Consider the following 17180-nt stretch of genomic DNA (forward strand, 5'->3'; position numbering starts at 1 on the left):
AGGACTGAGCTGGTACGGCGCCCACACCGGCTCGCCTGGCCCCACTTGCCAGGTGAGCTCGGCGCTCCCCACTCGCGGGGCTTGGGGCATGATCCAGCTTGGGGGCAGCGGGGATGGGGACCTAGGAGCCGAGGAGGTCTGCAGAGTGCAGCGGCGAGGCTGGGGGCGCGGGGTGCGTGGTGCCCAGTTTGGCCGCCAGGAGGCGTGGCGCGGGTCCCGGCGTCCGGAGTCGCCGCCGCCGCATCGCAAGTGTCCTTGAGCCGCGGGTGACGGTGTCTCTCGCCGCTCGCGCCCCCTCCTCCCGCGGGGGGAGCCTGATGCTACGTTCCCTATGAATTATTTATCGCTGGCCTAAAAATACCCCGAATTTCACAGCCCGAGTGTAAGAGATTCCCCTGAGGGTCCGAGTGGAATCAGCGGCGAGGGTGGGGGGCGGGGAGTTAGTCTTACAGGAGGGAGACCTCGGTGTCCGCGACAGTGGGGGCAAGGTGGAGCGGTGGTCTTCTCCCCTGGCGCCCGGGTTCTCCCCTGGCACTCGGCAGAAGGGAGGCAGGGAAACCCGACGGCAGAGCGAAGGTCGCTCACCCGGTGGGCGGCGAATCCAGACGGGCCGCGCGGCTGGGGTCCCTCGGCTCCTCCGGGAAGCGGGAAGCGGCGCGGTTGGTGGGTGGGGCTGACTCCGGGGACCCAGGCTCCCGGCCTGGGGTGGGGGACGGCCCTCAGATGTCTGGCGTGGGAGAGTGTGTGCACGTCTGTGTGCGGGGAGCCTGCCTGGGATTGGGGGAGCAGGGGAAGAGAGAGAAGAGCTCTAAGCAGGCGGAGGTGTTTGGGCCGTTCAAGGTGATGCTGAGTGTCTCAGAAGACCGACAATTGCCTCCCTCCCCCGGGCTTTCTTGGGGAGGTCCGAGTGTTCCTCAAATATTAACAGCCCCTTTGCGAAATGTGTGGACCCGCAAGTGGGTGGGCAGAGGTCTGGAAGACAACAGTCCAGCGCCTGGGGTGGGGGCATCCTGAAGTGGGCACGTTCCTGCCACAGGGCGAAGTGACAGGAGCCATCCCAGAGGCATAGCCGGAGCTCCCCGACCGGAGGTGGTGGTGGGGAAGGGCAGCTGGCCTGGGACCAGACCCAGACCCTCTTTGTCCCCACCTGTGCGTCCGCAGCTGCGAGGTACTGAGGCAGGGGCTCTGTGGGAGAGGGATTTACCTGGGGCTCTGAAAGTTCTGGAGTTTGTCGTGGAGACGAGAGAGGCAAAGGGAAGAGACCATTGCAGCCCAAGAGAGCAGCAGAGCAAGCCTGGAGGTGAGGGCAGTGGGGCCATCTGGCCACCAGACGGGAGGGAGGAGGAGGCCCACGGAGGGGAGGGCAGCCAGGGTGTGCCAGGCTCTGTCCATGGGACCAGGGTGTCCGGGCTTCATGTGCAGGCACCAGGGAGCAGCCGTGCTGTTTGAGGAGGGGTGCAGTGGCCAGAGGGCTCTTTTTGGCCAAGGGGGCAGCAGGTGGGGTGTGGCTGGATGGGAGGTGGAGAAGTGGGAGGCCAGGGGGAGACACATGGGAGATGGGGTCAGGCTGGGGCTCAGGTCTGACCTTCCTGACTTGCTGCAGAGGCTGGATGCCCCGTGGTGCTGAGACTGTGGAGCCTGAGACTCTTGGAATCTGCCCATTGCTCTTTAAAAAAAAAAAAAAAAAAGTTTCTTAAATTTATTTTTAATTAGGAGATAATTGCTTTACAGTGTTGTGTTAGTTTCTGCTGTACTCCGAAGGGAATCAGCCTTCATGTGCGCTCAATTGCTCAGTCGTGTCTGGCTCTTTGCGACCCCATGGACTGTAGCCCACCAGGCTCCTCTGGCCATGGGATTCTCTAGGCAAGAATACTGGAGTGAGTTGCCATTTCCTCCTCCAGGGGATTTTCCTGACCCAGAGATCAAACCCGTGTCTCTTGTGTCTCCTGCACTGGCAGGGAGATTCTTGACCACTGAGCCAATTGGGAAGCCTTTCCCATTGCTCTTTGAAGCTTGGGGACTGCCTTGACTGGGGTCCCTCCATCCACAGGCATTCTGTGGTCACTCCTAGGGAGAGGCAAGACCTGCCCCAGCTTCCTCTCCTTGCCAATTCCAGCCCTGAAGGACTCCTTCCCATCTGAGAGAGTCTCTGGGGGCAGTGTCCCCTAGGAGCTGAGGGAGGACCTGGGTCCTTCATCTACAGTCATGTAGCCAGAAAGAAACAAAATGGGAGCCACATGTAGGCACATTAGACAAAAGGAAAAAGAAGTGAAATGAATTATAACACTATATTGTGTCTGAATCAATGTATCTAAAATATTTCTTCAACATGTGATCAATACAAAAATATTAACAAGATATTTTCGTTTTGTAATGTGGAGTTTTTGTTATTCAGTGTGTATTTTACACCTACGGCATCCCTCCGTTGGGATGGGCCTCATTTAAGGGCCTGATAATCACACATGACTGGTGGCTGCTATATTTGACAGCACAGGTCCGGCACTCAGAGCTGGGAGGCAGAAGTGGGGGAGGCTTCAGGCTTCCCAGGGATGGGCAGCTGAGCACAGAGAGCTTGCAGGAGGAGAAAGGAGCGTGACAGTGTCCTTTGCTGGTGTGATGCGAAATCCCTGGTTGAAGGTAGCTGTGGACACAGCGGGCTTCTGTCCCTACCCTAGACTCACACTGACATGCTTTTTATTTATTTATTCGGCCGTGCTGGGTCTTTGTTGTGACACTTGGGGTCTTTGATCTTTGTTGCAGAGTTCAGGATCTTTAGTTGCGGCATGAGAACTAATCGTGGCATGTGGGATCTAGTTCCCCCACCAGGGATTGAACCCGGGCCCCCTACATTGGGAGCGTAGAACCTTAGCTACTGGACCACAAGGGAAGTCCCTCCCGGCTGACACTCTCAGTGTACTGGGAAACCCTACACAGGGGGAGATTTCAAGGGCACAAAAGCAAATACAGTATTCCCTCCCCTGCCAAAAATCCTCTCTTCTCATTCTGAAATGAAATCTGGCCCAGCCTGGTCACCCTTTGGCCCTCTCCCGTTCAGAAGTTTCATCGGGGAAGTGATGGAAATGGAGTGGGTGGCAAAGCTGTGGCTGACAGCCAGCTGGGAGGGAGAGCTGCCTCCCTGGGCACCACTCACAGTGTGGCTGTTGGTCCCAACCCAAAGCAGTGATGCTTATTTCATGAGGATACACATCAGGCCCTTGGGGTAGGTTTAAAAAATCCCTCACACCAGCGATGGCCCAGGGAGGCAACTCACGTGTGAGATACCGTGAGGATTGCAGGTGACCCCAAGCCCTGAAACACTCAGTGGGGTCACACTCCTGCTGTGGAAGAGCTGCTACTAATTGAGGCCATGGAGGGAAGGGTAGGGATGCCCAGAGCCCAGGAGGAGGGGGCTTTGTGCCAGGCAGGGTTACACAGAGCAGGGTCCTCAGGGATGTTAGATTCAACTTAGGATGCAAAAGGTCTGTGTGTGTGTATGTGTGTGTGTTTCAAGAGCTGCCTTCGTTCACCTGCTATGGAGCTGTCACCTAGAAAATAAGGATGCTGATAACAGTGGGTAGCCCTCTCACTGCTGTGAAGTAGTCCTGTGATTATTGCTGGCAAGAAATCATGGCTCGGAGAGGCCAAGCAACTTCCCCAAGATCACACAGTCAGTGAGTGGCAGAACTGGGACTTGAACTCAGATCTCCCTGACTCAAATCCATGCACTTGGTACCAGATTAGCATTTGATGTGTACCTCCCTGGGGCAGAGCCCAGATAGATAAGTTTCAAAGGTCTGGCCTTTCTAGCCAAGCATGCTGTTCAACAGCAGGAGGGAAGTCATGAATGCCTGTCCAGGCCACATTCTGCCCAGACCCCGGTCTCCAGGCTGCATGTGGACCCTCAGCTAACCTCTCTGCCTCTTTCTCTGTGTCTGTCTGTGTCTGTCCACCTCTCTCTGTGGAGGGAGGCTCCTCCCTCTTCTCTTTCATCCTCTGGATGTCTGTCCCTCTGACTCTGGCTTTCGCCTCCTCTCTGTCCTTGTTTTTTCTCCATGCCTCTGTCTCCCTGCCTGTGCCTACCCTGCTCTCTCCGCAGGACTCTCCGGTGGACATGGGGGTGGCCCTGGGCCCGGCCCTGCTGCTTACCTCACTCCTTGGGGCCTGGGCAGGGCTGGGCCCTGGGCAGGGAGAGCAGACTGTGACGGTGGCCGTGGTATTTGGCAGCTCGGGGTCCCCGCAGGCCCAGGCCCGTACCCGCCTCACCCCCCAGAGCTTCCTGGACTTGCCCCTGGAGATCCAGCCGCTGAGCGTGGGCATCAACAACACCAACCCAAGCAGTCTCCTCACCCAGATCTGCGGGCTCCTGGGGGCTGCCCGCGTCCATGGCATCGTCTTTGAGGACAACGTGGGCACTGAGGCCGTGGCCCAGATCCTGGACTTCATCTCCTCCCAGACCCACGTGCCAATCCTCAGCATCAGTGGGGGCTCTGCTGTGGTCCTCACCCCCAAGGTGCCCGTTCAAAGTCATGTCTTCCCATCCCTTGAGCTTGGAGCCAGGCTGGGGCTGGGAGTGTGGGCTGAGTCTGGGCCAGGGAGATGCTTGGGTCCTAGGAAGGTGGAATTGGGGTGGGCCCAGCAAGAATGTTGGGACTGGGAGAGACATGGGTGAGGGAGGGGAAAGCTGTGGGAATGATGATTCTATGTTCTAGAAGATAAACTTTCTGAGCTGCTTTCACATTTATGACTGGATGAGGGGTAGGCAGGTGGAAAACCCACCTCTGGTTCTGAGACAGCCCTGGCTCGCCTTCTCCCTGTTTTTCTGGACTTCCTTGGTCAGGCTCCAGACCCCAGCTCGAAGGCCAGGCTGGGCATGGGATCTGAAGTAGCTGGCCTGCAGGCTAGAACTTGTGGGGTCTCACTGTCTGAGACCTGGGGGAGGCAAGCCCTCGCTGTCTGTCTTGGGGGGAGAAAGTTCTAAATATGCATTCACCTGCAATCACAGCTGGGATCAGCGTCTGGAAGAACAAACACGGATGCCACATGGGAGTCCAGTAGGACTCCCTTCTGGGTCCGGGCTGGTCAGAGAAGGTCTCTTAAGAAGTGACACCGAAACTGAGACCTGGAGGGCGAGGGGGGTTGACAAGTTGTGTGTGTGGGGGTGGAGTGGGAGTGAGTGTCCCAGGCCAAGGGAGCAGTTCCAGGCAGTTCACAGTAGTGCGGCTGCTCGGAGGTGAGGAGGAGCAGAGTGTTTAGGAACAGAGAGAAGCCTGGGGAGGGAGGTGAGGTCCCGACCACATGGGAAGACTTCTGGGTTTCACCCTAAGAAAGCGAGGAGCTGAAGGTGTTGACGGGAGAGACTGATCTATTTGCCCTTCTTTTATGCTTATATTTTTATTATGGGGAATTTTGAGCATACATAAAAATAGAAGAGTTTAATGATCCCAGGTAACCCCTATCCCAGGAGAAGGCAGTGGCACCCAACTCCAGTACTCTTGCCTGGAAAATCCCATGGATGGAGGAGCCTGGTGGGCTGCAGTCCATGGGGTCGCTAAGAGTCAGACACGACTGACCGACTTCACTTTCACTTTTCACTTTCATGCATTGGAGAAGGAAATGGCAGCCCACTCCAGTGTTCTTGCCTGGAGAATCCCAGGGACGGGTGAGCCTGGTGGGCTGCCATCTATGGGGTCGCACAGTCTGACACGACTGAAGCGACTTAGCAGCAGCAGCAGCAGCAGCAACCGCTATCCCATCCAGGCCGACCATGCCTTATCCTTACCCCCACTCACTTTCCCTTCTTCTGTATTATTTTGAAGCAAAACCCAGATGCAATATTTATCTCGTCCATAAATACCTCAGTACACAACTCTAGACGATAGGACTTTACAAAATAATAAAACCACCATACATTATCCTGTCTAAAAAACAATAAAAATCCCTTAACAGCAAAACACATCCAGGCAGTGTTCAAATCTTCCCCCATTGTCTCATAAATGTCATAAATGTGTATGTTAAAATCTGTTGACTTGAAGCAGGAGCCAAACTAGTGTCCCACGTGGCGATTGGTTGGTATGACTTTCAAGTCTCTGTCTGAAGTCTCCTCTTCCATCTCTCTCTCTTTTCCTTGTAAATTTGTTTGTTGAAGGAACTGGTTTGCTTGTCTTATAGGGTTTTCATGGAGTTACTTTTTAAAAAGATTGGGACAGTCGCAGTGTGGTGAAATCGTGGTGGGGTGGAGTGGCAGCAGGGAACCCACAGCTTGGAGAGGACTGCCCTAGTCCAGGCTAGATTTGGCAGGTCCAGGGCACTTTGTGGTGGCCAACGCAGGGGAGGGGAGGAACTTTCTCATCGCCAGGGCTCCGTAGAGGATGGAGCTTTCCCAGTTGCTTCTGGGCCTGACATTATCTCTCAGCACGGGTAACTCTCCACTCTCACAGTGCTGTAGCAAATTACAGACGCCCACTGCACCGTTTCTGAGAGGCCCATTCAGCTGGCCGGGACTGGTGGGCTCGAGTCATCTGAAGCGTTTGTTGAAATACAGATCCCTGGGCGCCATCCTCAGAGAATCTGACCTAGCAGGTGTGCATTGGCCCAGAGAATTTACATTTCCTACAAGCGCCCAGGTGACGCTGCTCCTGCCAGTCTGCGGTCCAGACTTGATCAGGCAGCAAGGTTTAAAAAATGCTCTCCAGGAGATTTTCATGGGCAGCAGGGGCTGGGAACCACGCGCGGGACCGGGGGTAGGGATGAAGGGCATAGTAGGGACAGGGGTCCCTGGGACGCCCAGCATCTTCCAATGCAGAGGCGTGAGGGGGGTTAACCAAGGGGCGGGGCAGTCAGGCCACGCCCCACTCAGGCCCCGCCCCCGCCCCGCAGGAGTCGGGCTCCGCCTTCCTGCAGCTGGGCGTGTCCCTGGAGCAGCAGCTGCAGGTGCTGTTCAAGGTGCTGGAGGAGTACGACTGGAGCGCCTTCGCCGTGATCACCAGCCTGCACCCCGGCCACGCTCTCTTCCTCGAGGGCGTGCGCGCCGTCACCGACGCCAGCTACCTGAGCTGGCGGCTGCTGGACGTGCTCACGCTGGAGCTGGGCCCCGGCGGGGCGCGCCAGCACACCCAGCGCCTGCTGCGCCAGCTCGACGCCCCGGTGCTGGTGGCCTACTGCTCGCGCGAGGAGGCCGAGGTGCTCTTCGCCGAGGCGGCGCAGGCTGGCTTGGTAGGGCCCGGGCACGTGTGGCTGGTGCCTAGCCTGGCGCTGGGCAGCACCGACACGCCCCCTGCCGCCTTCCCCGTGGGCCTCATCAGCGTCGTCACCGAGAGCTGGCGCCTCAGCCTGCGCCAGAAGGTCCGAGACGGCGTGGCTATCCTGGCCCTGGGCGCCCATGGCTACCGGCGCCAGCACGGTGCCCTGCCCGCCCCAGCTGGGGACTGCCGCGCCCACCCTGGGCCCCTCAGCCCTGCCCGGGAGGCCTTCTACAGGTAGGCACCTGCCCAGGGCATGGGCGTGAGGGGGGTGCTTCAAGGCCCGTGGTGGCAGGGAGTTTGGGCTTGCCTGTGACACCTCGCTCTAGCTGTGTGACCTGGGGCCGAGTGACCTCACCTCCCTGGGCCTTAGTTTCTTCATCTGAGAAAAGAGCGGGGTGTGAGAGTGTGGTGAGGACCTCGGGGGTCAACGTAAGGAAACAGAGCAGTAAATACACAAATGCGGCCTGCTGGTGGTGGTGATGAGGCAGGAGGTGGGAGGGTACTTCCGGGTCTGGGCTGGGCTGCAGGCAGGACTCAGGGGACACTGGCTTCTCCCCTCCTCGCAGGCACCTGCTGAATGTCACCTGGGAGGGCCGGGACTTTTCCTTCGGCCCTGGTGGGTACCTGGTCCAGCCCACCATGGTGGTGATTGCCCTCAACCGGCACCGCCTTTGGGAGATGGTGAGAAGGGGGTGAGCCCAAGGGCCCTCGGTATCCTTTCATTGTGTCCCCCCTCCTTGCCCCACAGCTGAGCAGAGAGTCCCATCTGCCCCTTATCCGGCCCCTCATCCTTCAGATCTCAGCTGAAACATCTCCAGGTCCTCCAGGGTGGGTGAGGCACCTCTGCTCTGGGCTCCCACACCACCCCGGCCTCCTGCCACCATAGAACTTATTAAGCACTCTTATTACACAGTCCTGCCCTTGGAGGAGTAACTCACAGCTGTGTTGGCTAGATGGATGGAAACAAATAGACTTTGGGGAGATCCTTGCTTATGAAAGAAGGTTTGCAAAGCATTATGGGAGTAGAGAGGAGGGGCAGAAATTGATTCTGCCTTCAAAGGAGGAAACTGGAGAAGTCTTCTCAGAAGTTGGGACATTTGGCCTGCGGGCTATAGACGGTTGAGTAGGAGCCCACCCAGAAGAGATACTAGTCTCATAGACCAAGGGGAAGAAGGATGTGAAGCATTTTTAATCGATGTATTCAGGGGTGTGGAGACTGGGGAAGAAGGAAGGGGTGATGGAGAGAATTGAACCTGAACGTGAAGGGTATTGAGTGCTGGGCTAAGGACTTTGTGTGAGGGTCCAGGGAATGAGTGTAGAGAGACAGGCTCAGGTCTGGGCTTGAGGAAGACACCCTGGCCCAGCAGCAGGGAAGTGTGGAAGCTGGACTGGAGAGTGTGGGGAACAGAGGCCGCGGAGGCTGCAGGAAGGTCTTCTCTTCTGGGCGTGCCCAGCCCTTTGCCCTGACTCTCCTGTTCTCCAAACTCTCTCGCCCCAGGCCCTGCTCTGGCCTGTCCCATGTGATCCTAGGAGTGGTGGGGGATTCTTGGCCTTGGCATGCCCCCCTGATAGAAGCCATACCTACAGGATGGGCATAGTAGGGCTGAAGGTCCCAGGCTGAGGCCGGTCACCCTCTGCAGGTGGGGCGCTGGGACCACGGCATCCTGCACATGAAGTACCCCGTGTGGCCTCGCTACAGTGCCTCCCTGCAGCCCGTGGTGGACAGCCGGCACCTGACGGTGGCCACGCTGGAGGAGCGACCCTTTGTCATCGTGGAGAGCCCCGACCCTGGCACAGGCGGCTGCGTGCCCAACACTGTGCCCTGCCGCCGGCAGAGCAACCACACCTTCAGGTCCGCCAGAACACATGGGGGTGGGGGGGGTGTGATGTGAACTGTGCACCGCTGAGTGATGGCGGGCGAGTGTGTGTCTTACGCTCGGGAATGGGGGCAGGGTCCGCACGTCAGGCTGAGAGCCACTGGCTCTGACCCCAGTGGTCTTCTCGGCGGCAGCAGCGGTGACGCGGCCCCCTACACCAAGCTTTGCTGTAAGGGCTTCTGCATCGACATCCTCAAGAAGCTGGCCAGGGTGGTCAGGTTCTCCTACGACCTGTACCTGGTGACCAACGGCAAGCATGGCAAGAGAGTGCGTGGTGTGTGGAACGGCATGATCGGGGAGGTAGGCCTGGCCCCAGGCCGCCCGAGCCCCCCTGCCTGCCTCCCCGCCCCGCCCCAACATCCGTCAACCACCCCCAGATGGTCCCTTAGGTGTTTCCTCCTGTGCTGGGGCTCCGTCGGGGTGAGACCCAGGCCCAGCTCCCACAGGTCTCCGAGCTGGCACAGGGATTGTATTGGCACCAGTGATGACTCCGGGGGTGGAGCTCTGAGGACTCGGGTGGAGGGTGCTGGCAGGGGGGCCAGGAGGGGAGCGGGAGTCCCTCCTCCGATCTGGGCCTGACCCTCAGGTGTACTACAAGCGGGCGGACATGGCCATCGGCTCCCTCACAATCAACGAGGAGCGCTCTGAGATTGTGGATTTCTCCGTGCCCTTCGTGGAGACGGGCATCAGTGTGATGGTGGCCCGCAGCAACGGCACCGTCTCCCCCTCGGCCTTTCTGGGTGCGGCTCAGGGCCATGGTCGGGGTGGTGAGGGTGGTGCGGAGGGACCCCCAAGTGGATGTGTGGAGCCTGGGGTGGGCCCATGGAGGGCAAGCACTGTTGTGATAGGACCCTGTCCCAGAGCAGATGGAGAGGGGAGACCAAGGCTTGCTGGGGAGCCTGGTCTCCCTAGGGGCATCTCCCCTGGGGCTCCACTGCTCTGAGAGTCAGAGACCCCTCTGCTCTGTCCAAGGGGCTGGTGACCACGTGGACCCACCTGCCTGCACCCAGGCCTCCTCTGAGCCGCCTCCCTCTGTTCCCAGAGCCCTACAGCCCTGCCGTGTGGGTCATGATGTTCGTCATGTGCCTCACGGTCGTGGCCATCACTGTCTTCATGTTCGAGTACTTCAGCCCCGTCAGCTACAACCAGAACCTCACCAGCGGCAAGAGTAAGCTCCCACTTGGGCTTGGGAGGAGGGAGCAGGCTTGGAGCTTCCCGGAGGGGTGGGCTCAGGGCTTCCGGTGGAGGGGGTGGGGGAGGTTAGAGAGTGAGAGGATGGGGGAGTGGGGTGGGGGGAGCCTTTCAGAGAATGCCCCCTAGTGGGGGTTCCTGGCCTTCAGACAACATGCAGGGGGACCCATCAGATACATGAGAGGGAGAAGCAAAGTGAGTTGATGTGCTCTGGGGTGGGGATGGCCAGGGATGGGGTTAGTGGAGACAGGAGCCATGGACTCAGGTAGGCTGGACCTGATGCCCTCTGTGCCGGGCAAGAGGAACCCCAGCGTCTGCCCTCTCGCCCCCAGGGTCTGGGGGCCCATCCTTCACCATCGGCAAGTCCGTGTGGCTGCTCTGGGCGCTGGTCTTCAACAACTCGGTGCCCATTGAGAACCCCCGGGGCACCACCAGCAAGATCATGGTGCTGGTGTGGGCCTTCTTCGCTGTCATCTTCCTCGCCAGCTACACTGCCAACCTGGCCGCCTTCATGATCCAGGAGCAATACATCGACACCGTGTCCGGACTCAGTGATAAGAAGGTTCTGCAGCCCCTGCTGTTGGAGGGTGGTGGGGAAGGGGATGCCGCAGGCAGGCAGGGGCAGGCCTTGGGTGGGACACAGGACAGATGGAGTCAGCGGAATCTGAACTGGAGGCGGGAGCAGGAAGAAGCCGGGGAGCCTGGGGAGGAGAGAAATGGTTTAAGTCCACTTAGTATGTTTTGAGTGCATCTTTCCTTGTCCTGGCCTCCGTGTCTTTGTTTTTAAGACACAGGCCTGGTGCAGTCAGTCTCTATGACAGTTCTGCCATTCCTGTGCGGAGTCCAGGCTGCAGGAATGGGGTTGGGGGTGTTGGTGCCTGGAAGGTCGGAGGAAGGGTTAGGAATGCCGACAGTGCCCTCGGCCCGCAGTTCCAGCGGCCACAGGATCAGTACCCGCCCTTCCGCTTTGGCACGGTGCCCAACGGCAGCACGGAGCGGAACATCCGCAGCAACTACCGCGACATGCACACCCACATGGTCAAGTTCAACCAGCGCTCGGTGGAGGACGCGCTGACCAGCCTCAAGATGGGGTGGGTCTGCAGTCCTGCTCCCACCCTCTGACTGTCTCTACCCACGTGTCTCCCCGAGAGACCCAAGGTGGGGATGGTGAGGCTGGGCTGCCCGGTAGGACTCCCGGGGAGGGGCAGAGTGAGACAAAAATGGACACGCACCAGGGCCCAGGGGCGCAGCTATGGTACTGACCAGGGCTCAGCCTTGCCCCAAGCATTGGTTATGACCTTCTTAGGGTCTTTAGGGGCCAGGAGGGCAGACAGGACGTGTCCTCCGGGGGCAGAGAGCCCCCCTGGCCTCTCTGAAGAGGAGGGAGGTGGGGTTCCCAAGCCGTGGGAGGGGGCTTCTTTGCATCCAGGACCCCAGGGAGGAGAAGGCTCTGCCCATCGCCCCCACCCCCAGGTAGTGGCCCGCGGGCTCTCATGGCCCAGATCCCCATGAGGCCCCGGGTTCGGTGCCCCGTGCCTTGCTTGATTGCCGGCCTGAGGGCTCAGCCTGTCCCCCAGGAAGCTGGACGCCTTCATCTATGACGCCGCTGTCCTCAACTACATGGCGGGCAAGGACGAGGGCTGCAAGCTGGTCACCATCGGCTCTGGCAAGGTCTTTGCCACCACCGGCTATGGCATCGCCATGCAGAAGGACTCCCACTGGAAGCGGGCCATAGACCTGGCGCTCCTTCAGTTCCTGGGAGACGGTGGGTGCAGCCTCTGAGGGGGCCCTGGGTGGGTCCCATGTGGTTGACAAAGCCCATGGCTGGGATAGCTGCCTGGGGGCTGGTTAGCATTTCCACTGCTGTTCTCTGAGTGCCCAGCGCCTGCGGGCAGGGAGAGAGGCTCTGGGGGTGGGAGGTTGGCACAGTAGTTGGGTGGGGGCATTAGGAACACTGGAGGGAGACTGGGGAGGGATGAGTTGGCCAGGAGGGAGCAGGAAATATTTGGGGAGTCCTTGAAGGAGGGAGCTCAGGCCACAGTGGGGGGTGGGGTGGGGTGTCTGAACTCTTTACTTTTTCCCAAGACCCCTCCCCTCCATTTCCATCTTTTTTTTTTTTTACAACAGCTATCTTTTATTTAATAATTTATTTTGGCTGCACCTTGGGACATGCATGATCTTAGTTTCCTGACCAGGGACTGAACCTGTGCCCCTTGCAGTGGAAGCATGGAGTCCTAAGCACTGGACAGTCAGGGAATTCTCTCCATTTCCATCTTGAGAGGCCCTGGGAATGGTGCCAAGAGCCAGCCTAATCCCAGAGCCCCGGCCCAGGCTGGCCTTGGTACCGAGAGCTCACACCTGTGAGCGGCCCAGCTGGGCTGCTCTGAGACCCAGAGAGAGCTTTGAATTTAGAGTCCCAGTTAGATGAACTGGTTTTCCATCAGTGCCGCAGAATAATGTGAGCGATAACAGTGAAGTGCTTGCAGCCTCCCTGGGGGCCTAGCTCTTTTGTCTCTGTGTGCCCAGCTCCATGCCTGGCATGCAGGTGATCAATAAGTCTTTGACGAATAAATGAATGATAACATTTACCCAGTCAACAAGCCTTTACTGGGCATGTGGGAGGTGAGTGTGTCAGAGGCTGGCACTGCCCCCCCCCCCCCCAGCTCCCACTCTGCTCTCTTCCCTCCTCTTTATTGACTCCCCTCCCCCCATCCGCCCCTGTAAGGCTGGATCCCTGTGTAGTCCTACAGGTGGGTGGTACCCTGGCCCCAGACCCCTCCTCACTCCAGGCGTAGGTGAGCGCTGGAAGTGTCCTCCCTGAGCCAGGTGTGCACCCCCACCCCCACCCCAGGGGAGACCCAGAAGCTGGAGACGGTGTGGCTCTCCGGGATCTGCCAGAATGAGAAGAACGAGGTGATGAGCAGCAAGCTGGACATCGACAACATGGCGGGTGTCTTCTACATGCTGCTTGTGGCCATGGGGCTGGCCCTGCTGGTCTTCGCCTGGGAGCACCTGGTCTACTGGAAGCTGCGCCACTCTGTGCCCAACACGTCCCGGCTGGACTTCCTGCTGGCCTTCAGCAGGGTGGGTGCCCACCCCGCCCTAGCCAGGCCCCAGCTGTAGGGGCACCAGCCCAGCTGGCCCCTGGCCCCATTTACAGATGTAAAAACTGAGGTCTGGAGAGGTGGCATGGCCTGCCGGCATCACGCAGCAGATGAGAAGCAGAGCCCTTCTCCAACAGGCAGGGCAGGACTCTGGAGCCAGGCTGACCTGCCATTTACAAGCTGTGTGAGTTTAGGAGAAGGAGTTCATCTCTTGGCCCCTCAGAGCTCCTCTGTAAATGCTCCCAGCGGGACATAAGAGGCGCCTAACAAATGTTCGTTTCTTCCTGGGACTGAGAGATGCCTGAGTTGATGGATCCCACCTGGGCGAGGGGCGTTCTGCGTAGGGGCGGTCCGGGAGGGCAGGGCGCGGCTCAAGGCGGGTCTGTCCCCTCCCTCCCTCCGCCCAGGGCATCTACAGCTGCTTCAGCGGCGTGCAGAGCCTGGCAAGCCCCGCGCGCCCGCCCAGCCCCGACCTCACCGCCGGCTCGGCCCAGGCCAGCGTGCTCAAGATGCTGCAGGCGGCGCGCGACATGGTGACCACGGCAGGGGTGAGCAGCTCCCTGGACCGCGCCACGCGAACCATCGAGAGCTGGGGCTGCGGCCGCCCTGCACCCGCGCCGCCGCCCGCCTGCCCCGGCCCGCGGCCGCCCACCCCGGCTCCTCCTCGCGAGCCGAGCCCCACGGGTTGGAGGCCGCCAGGCGGCGGCCGCGCGGCGCTGGGGCGCAGGGCCGCGCAGCCCTCGGGCAGCCCCCCGACGCCCCGGCCCGCCCTCCCCGACGTCTCCCGGGAGGCGAGCCGGCGGGCCTGGGAGGCGCGGTGGCCGCTGCGGCCCGGGCGCCGCGGGCGGCGCTTCTCGGCCTCCGAGCGGCGTGCGCGCCCGGAGCGTCCCCTGTCGCCCGAGCGCGGCCACTACAGCTCCTTCCCTCGCGCCGACCGGTCCGGACGCCCCTTCCTGCCGCTTTTCCCGGAGCCCCCGGAGCCCGAGGACCTGCCGCTGCTCGGGCCGGAGCAGCTGGCTCGGCGGGAGGCCCTCCTGCGCGCGGCCTGGGCCCGGGGGTCACGCCCGCGTCACGCGTCTCTGCCCAGCTCGGTGGCCGAAGCCTTCACTCGGCCCAGTTCTGGGCCCGCCCGGTGTGCCCGCCCGGCCTGCGGGCGCTTGATACCGGCGCAGTCCATGCGGCTGCCGTCTTACCGCGAGGCCTGCCAGGAGGGGCTGTGGGCCGGGCCCCCCGCCTGGCCGCACGGACAGCACACCTGCCTCCACGCCCATGCCCACCTGCCGCTCTGCTGGGGGGTTGTCTGCTCTCACCTCCCACCCTGTGCCGCCCACGGCCCCTGGCTCCCCGGGGCCTGGGGGCCTCCGGGGCACAGGGACAGGACCCTGGGGCTGAGCCCAGAATACAGCAACAGTGGGGAACTGGAAAGGGTCAGCAGGGCGGCCTCTGGGACGCACGGCTTTCCACGGCCTTGCACCTGGAGGCGGATCTCCAGCTTGGAGTCAGAAGTGTGAGGGCTCAGGTCCTCTGGTTCCTGTTCAGCTGGATCCTCTGCCTGGCACTGCCAGCAGTTAGAGGGCAGGTGGTCTCTGGCTTTCTTGGCTTCTGTCTTGAAATCCAACCGAGTGACCGATGGTATCTTCATGGTCAGCTCGGTGACCTCAGCGGCCGCAGTCCTGTTGCAGGTTGGGCTTCTGCTATCTTCTTATGCAAATCCCTTCCCGCCTGGCCTGGAGTCATAAGGGGAGCAGTGGTGTCTCCCTTCCCTGCTGTGAGCTGGTCCCTGGTCGTGGCTGCCGGGGGCTTGGTGTGGGAGGCATGTAGACTGGAACTTGGGGTTGGGGCAGGGCTGTCGTGGTTCTTGTTCCATCTGGCTGGAGTTTTTTTTTCTCCAAGTGCTGGGACATTAAACCAACCTTTTACAACCCACTGGCCCTGACTGCCTCATTCTGCATCCCCAGAGTGGGGCACACGGCAGCCTTTAGGTGACAGGAGCATCATGGGAGTATCCCAGGTGAGGTGCCTGCCTACAGCAGGTGGGCAGCTCCCTTGGTGGGAGTACCCAGGAAGTGAGGCTGAGCGAAGACTCCGTGCAGAAGCCACTTGGTTTTCAGTGTCAGCTCCCTCCCACCCTGGTGCCAGAAGTGACAAATGTGCTCAGCAGGGGGCTCTGGTGGTTGATGGATGGCGTTCATCCTTCAGTGTCCTTGAAAACAAGGGCTCACGCCAGGGGGCTGTGGGTGCCCTGCTCTGCCAGGGGCCCCGATGGGAGCCCGACAATGTCATGGTGCAGATGGTGGAGGGAGGTCTGCGGGGCTTTCCTGGCCAGCGGTATTCACTCCACGGTGGCTGTGCTGGGCTCAGACTGCCTGCCGGTTCTGGAAGCCTGGCCCGGGTGGGCTTCTGGGGTCAGGCACAGCTCAGCTTTGCTGGTGCCAGGACTCCTGGGGCTGGGAGGACCCCCAGGTCAGAGAATCTGTCCCACATCTCAGTTCTTTGTCCCCGCTCCGGGGCTCCCAGCCCCACCTCCTTCCTCTGCCTCATGTCATTGGCTGTGAACCATCTAAAAAGATGGCTCTTGAGTGCCGTTTACTCTGCTTTCACATCTGTGATTACATTTAGCCCCACAATGACTGAAGCCAGAATTCTTCTTCCATCCATTCTGCAAACAGTGGTGCCAGCAGAGCTTTTCTGACTGAGCATGTGAAGCCTGAGGCCTTTCTGTCCTGACAATTAGGGTGAAGCAGGGCAGAAACTAACTCCATGTCGTAGGGAGGAGGCCGGCAGCGCCATGTGCAGCCGCTGCCCCGTGTTCTTACCCTCACCACTCCTCCTTGCTGGCTTCCAGGAGGCTGGGTTCCCTCACGAGTCTCCAAATAGTCCACCACCTGGGACTGGAGCCACAAAAACTGGAAATTTTTGTTTGTTTGTTTGGCTTTAGGGGTAAGAGCAGCTGAAATAGTAGAGTGGGGGAAATTTCTAATACCCCTCCATTCCCAGCTGGAGTGCCTGACCACCACCAGTTTAGGGGGCCCCCATCCAAAGTCAGTTTCACTTTCTCTGCCCCATGGATTTTCAGATTCAGATCCAGAATCTGGGAGTTCCACAACAGGTGGTGAGTGTGGGTCTGAGTGAGTGCTAGGGCACAGCCTCTGGAGGTGAGAGGGTTAACCATTGGCCACCAGCCCCTGGATCTGAGCACCAGCCTCTGGATCTGAGCAGGCTGCAGTAGGTGAGGCTGGGAGGGGTTGTGAGGTCCAAGCTGCTCTCTGCTCCCTGCCCAATATCATTAATAACCAAGAACTGGAAAGATAATTAAGAACCACATGTGGGGCTGAGCCTGCTGCTGGCTGGCTCCAAGGAGGGGCCCGTCCCGCGCCCAGGGCTGGGTTCCTGGACGCCTGGCTCCTTCTCTAGGAATGTATTCTGGGGAGAAGCGAGTCTTAGAGGGGAGCGGGGGCAGGAAGGGTGCCTTCTGCAGGTTCAGATGCCTGCTGCCCCTCTGTGGGAGGACTAGAGAAGGTTCTGCCTGATCAACGGGAGGGCAGAAAGCCTGGTAGGGGCTCAGGGAGCCGGCTGTGTGAGTGAGCGCAGCGAGGCCATGGTTATGGTCAGTCATCGTAAAGCAGGGCGTGACTGGGGAGCAAACAGCCGGCTGAACCCAGACACCCAAATGCTGTGTTTTTCTTTTGACGGGACACATGAGGAGGGGCAGTTGGTTGCATCTCAGCTGCAGACGTTTCCTGCTGTCTCACTCTGCTCCCTCCTGC

At 59.9% G+C, this 17180-nt stretch overlaps 1 protein-coding gene across 2 annotated transcripts; it reads left to right on the forward strand.

The window, feature by feature from the left end:
• The first annotated feature begins 1604 nt into the window (after positions 1–1604).
• Positions 1605–15335, forward strand: GRIN2C (glutamate ionotropic receptor NMDA type subunit 2C). Of its 2 annotated transcripts, none has more exons than XM_070774116.1 (12): positions 1605–4510; positions 6877–7475; positions 7808–7922; positions 8882–9093; positions 9253–9418; positions 9705–9858; positions 10161–10286; positions 10642–10871; positions 11240–11400; positions 11887–12074; positions 13161–13393; positions 13821–15335. In XM_070774116.1, exons 1-12 carry the CDS (start codon positions 3845–3847, stop codon positions 14922–14924), a joined length of 3954 nt encoding a protein of 1317 aa, XP_070630217.1. In that variant the 5' UTR covers positions 1605–3844; the 3' UTR covers positions 14925–15335. The 2 variants fall into 2 exon arrangements, with proteins under 2 accessions (XP_070630217.1, XP_070630218.1); XM_070774117.1 differs by having other exon boundaries at positions 9256–9418.
• The last annotated feature ends 1845 nt before the right edge of the window (positions 15336–17180 follow it).

Source organism: Bos indicus, chromosome 19 (genome assembly GCF_029378745.1).
Source record: "Bos indicus isolate NIAB-ARS_2022 breed Sahiwal x Tharparkar chromosome 19, NIAB-ARS_B.indTharparkar_mat_pri_1.0, whole genome shotgun sequence".
NCBI classification, from domain to species: domain Eukaryota; kingdom Metazoa; phylum Chordata; class Mammalia; order Artiodactyla; family Bovidae; genus Bos; species Bos indicus.